Source organism: Rhamphochromis sp. 'chilingali', assembly GCF_963969265.1.
Source record: "Rhamphochromis sp. 'chilingali' genome assembly, chromosome: 9".
In the NCBI taxonomy this organism is placed as follows: Eukaryota; Metazoa; Chordata; class Actinopteri; order Cichliformes; family Cichlidae; genus Rhamphochromis; species Rhamphochromis sp. 'chilingali'.
This window is the reverse complement of record NC_137936.1, coordinates 26,432,327-26,436,656: the sequence shown is the minus strand read 5'-3', so window position 1 is coordinate 26,436,656 and position 4,330 is coordinate 26,432,327. Positions and strand designations below refer to the sequence as shown.

General features: G+C 41.8%; 1 protein-coding gene across 1 annotated transcript; it reads left to right on the top strand.

Annotated features, from left to right (window-relative positions):
- The first annotated feature begins 2,371 nt into the window (after window positions 1–2,371).
- Window positions 2,372–3,581, top strand: LOC308402980 (E3 SUMO-protein ligase ZBED1-like). The gene is made up of 2 exons (XM_080892162.1): window positions 2,372–3,028; window positions 3,116–3,581. Exons 1-2 carry the CDS (start codon window positions 2,375–2,377, stop codon window positions 3,509–3,511), a joined length of 1,050 nt encoding a protein of 349 aa, XP_080748288.1. The 5' UTR covers window positions 2,372–2,374; the 3' UTR covers window positions 3,512–3,581.
- The last annotated feature ends 749 nt before the right edge of the window (window positions 3,582–4,330 follow it).

Here is a 4,330-nt window from a genome sequence, read left to right as displayed (position 1 = left end):
AACGTACAGCTCTGCTATCACTTCCAACATAAATGAAGACAGGAAACTAAACAGCAGTGACGTTTGTAGGGTTACTGAAGTTGGGCTAGCTGGTATATAATGATGTGCTACGTGATCGCTAGCGACACAGCTATGTTAGCATAACATAAACAGTGAAGCTGGAGGACGAACACTAACACTTTTCCACTTATAAAAGTTAACGTGAAGGTTCTTCATGGTTAGAAACAAATGCAATCGCATGGCAGGATGCTGTAAACGGACCAAACTTCAGTCAGGAGAACAACTGAGATAATCCATCCACAATACGAGGTTAGTCATTAATATACTGCAACAACATGGGAATAGAGCAGCTGCCAGAGAATTCAACATTAATGAATCAATGGTACAGAAGTGGAGGAAGCAAGAAGAATGAGTTTAATAAAGTTTGATTTATCTGACTGCTTTGTTTCGCTTAATATGCCTTATAATCCCGTGCACCTTATGGTCCGAAAAATGCGTACTGCACACTGCAGTTTAATGTTGCAAAGCACCTCTTTTTAACTTCAGTGGATATTATACATGGTTATGCTCAGGATATGTCAGCCCATTTCTACTGGAAATGCCTTTGGTTAAACTTTCAGCAAGGAATTTGCATTTGCACTGTTACATTTTTATAAAGCTTTAATGTACATAAAAACCAGCTTCTTGTTTAAGTGAAAATAAATGGAAGGTTGTCTTTTTGCGCTAGTAATGTTGTGGAGTTGTATTTTGTCTCGCATCAATTATATCGTCGGTTATATCGTTATCGCAAATTTTCAAATATATATCGTGATAAATATTTTTGGCCATATCGCCCTGCTCTACCCTCTCCTATACTCACTCTACACCTACGACTGCACAGCCACTAACAACTCCAACATCATTGTGAAGTTTGCGGACGACACTACAGTGGTGGGTCTTATCACCAATGGTGATGAGACGGCTTACAGGGAGGAGGTCAGCGCCCTGACCCGCTGGTGTCAAGACAACCATCTCACCCTCAACGTCGCAAAGACAAAGGAGTTGATAGTGGACTTCCGGAGGTGCAGAGAAGTACACACCCCCATCTAGGGCTGCACGATAAATCGAAAATTTATTGTCATCGCGATATCAGCCTGCGCGATGGGCCCATCGCAAAAGACGGCGTAAACTGCGATAATTGGGTACCTTAAAATGTTTACACACGTGCTGTAAAGAATTTACCAATCAAAGAAATCCATTTATACATTTGACCAGTCGAATAGAGCCCTTCACGGCATTAACCAATCAAATGGATTAGAGGCCCGCCTCCTACGCAGGTCGGGCGCGAACAACGCTGCAGCAACGAGTCAGAGTTGTAATGGCTGAGAGCGAGACGCGTGACGAGAATGCTACTGAACTCGTGGCTAAAAAAAAAAAATAGTACCTCACTTATTTGGAGGTACTTTGGATTTGATAAAGACGACGTTCTCCAAACACAGGTACTCTGCAAAACTTGCCGAACACTCGTGGCAACCACCAGAGGAAACACGACTAATCTCCACCATCATCTTCAATACAACCACAGAGAACTGTTTGAAGAGTTCCAGAAAGATAGGGCTAGCCAAACAAAGGTTGCTAATGTTAAGACAAAGAGCGCAGCAGTCCAACAGCCGTCTCTGTATCAGAGTTTTTCAAGTGGAATTCCTTATGAGAAAACGTCGAAGCGGTACAAAGAAATAACAGAGGCCATTACACATTTTTTGGCTAAAGACATGATGCCTATAAATACAGTTAGCAGAGAGGGCTTCACCAGTCTGATACATAAAGTGGACCAGAGATACCGCATCCCCTCACGAAACTACTTTTCACATGTCGCCATTCCACAAATGTATGAAACATGCCGCAAGACCGTCATGTTTGAACTGAGCCAAGCTGAAAACTACGCAAGCACTACAGACCTATGGTCAAGTCGTACAACGGAACCATATATGAGTTTCACAGTGCATTTCCTCACCGAAGACTTTGAACTGAAAACACGGTGTCTAGAGACTGTGTATTTTCCAGACTCCCACACTAGTGAAAATATAGCCCATGTATTACGTGAGGTGTTAGCCAGCTGGGATCTTAAAGAAGATCGACAAGTGTGCATCACCACAGACAACGGTGCCAATGTTGTGAGAGCCACGGAGCTAAACAACTGGGTCAGACTTCAGTGTTTTGGACACAGGCTGCACCTTGCAATCGTTAAGTTTTATTCAAGGCAGATCTTTTTAGCAATGAAAATGTGCTATACATTATTATCAAATTGATATTGATAAGGATAATGTTACCTTTTTAGACAACTTTAGTTATAAATTTCAATTAGTTTTTTTTTTTTAAAAAAAAGGTTTTAAACATGACAGTTTTTTTGTTTCCTCTTATTTCTCCAGAAAATTCTATCAAAGATGATGCCCGCATTGCCCGAGCCATTGGACTTTGCAAAAAGTTAGTTGGACATTTTTGCCACAGCTGGAAAGCAAAGATGGCTCTGAAAAAAGCACAGCAGAAGCTCAACCTCCCAGAGCACACACTGATCACAGAATGCCCAACCAGGTGGGGTTCCAGGCAGAAGATGATTGAGAGAGTCCTGGAGCAGCAGCGGGCCATTTCTGATGTCATCTCAGCAGACAAGAAATCAAGACACTTGATTCCTACTTGGCAGGATCTTGAGGTACTGGAGTCTGTCAACCAGGCATTACACCCCCTGCAAGACTTTACAGATGCCCTGTCTGGTGAGAGCTACGTTAGTGTTTCATATGTAAAACCAGTCCTTCATCTGATGAAGACGTCGGTGCTTGCAGAGAAGGAAGAAGACAGTGATTTGACAAAATCAATTAAGAAGAAAATCCTCGAGTACCTGATTACTAAATATGAAAATCCAGCTACCCAGGAACTTATGGACATGGCGTGCTTCATGGATCCCAGATTTAAAGTCAGCTACACCAGCACTGATCGAGTCTCAGACATCAAGACCAGAGTGATGTCAGAAATGGAAGCAGTGGCACAGAAGGTATTCATGCATGCTTATATATAAAACCTTTCAATTCATATTTAGTCCAAAATGTTTACTTTTCTTATAATCTGCTTTCTGTTCCAGGAGAGAAGCTCCGCTGAACCAGAGGCCCAGACAGATGATCCACCCAGTCGTCCCCTGAAGAAGGCAAAAAAGTCCCTGGGCAGTTTCTTCAAGGCAGCTCCAATCCCTACCTCCTCTTTTATGCATCTCTCACAAGCTGTTGAAGCTGAGCTTAACAGCTACTTGCTATCCACGGCCATAGACAGTGAGGAAGACCCCTTGGCATGGTGGAAACTCCACAAAATGACATTCCCACAGCTAAGCAAGCTTGCAAGGAAGTATCTCTGCATACCTGCAAGTAGCTCACCTTCAGAGAGACTTTTTAGTACATCAGGAAACATAGTAACATGTCAGCGCACATGTTTAAAACCTTGGAGAGTAAACATGTTGGTTTTCCTTAACAAGAACTTGCCATAAAAAACATTCACTCAGGAAGGATGAATGCAAGATAGAGAAACCTTTTTTTTTTTTCAAAAAATTACAAAAATACACTACCTACATTGTTCTTAATTGTTGATATATTAGTCTTGGCCAGTACGACCACAAAGGTAGACAATTGTTCTTTGGTGTGTTCCCACAGCAGACAAGTTCTTACCTATAGTTTAATCTAGTAAAGTTTCCACTCCAGTTTTGACTTGCATCATAACTACTTGGTGAGTGGTAAAATGATGAACAACTGCATAGAGATAATTTGCAGTATAATTTAAGTTATGTTTATTTAAAACTAATTATAGAGACCGGGAAGGATGTCTTTCAGAATTCAAGCCTCAGAAATTTTTTTATGGGGGCAATGTTTCAATGTTTGACTGCACTTTGTTGTTACACTGCTAATACAGCAGCTTTCATTAAATAAAACTGTGCAGTAAAACGGAAATTATGTATTTGTTTTTTGTTTTTTTTTTGCTATTTATTTTATCGCAAGTCATATCGTTATCGCAGTATTGATCACAGTTATCGCACATCGCAGGTTTTCCTAATATCGTGCAGCCCTACCCCCATCACCATCAACGGCGCTGCTGTGGAGAGAGTGAGCAGCTTCCGGTTCCTTGGTGTACATCTGGCTGAGGATCTTACGTGGTCAGTACACACAAACAAAACAGTGAAGAAGGCGCAGCAGAGCCTCTTCTTTCTCAGGAGACTGAAAAGATTCGGCATGAGCCCCCGCATCCTCAGGACCTTCTATCACTGTGCCATTGAGAGCATCCTCACTGGATGCATCACCACCTGGTATGGCAA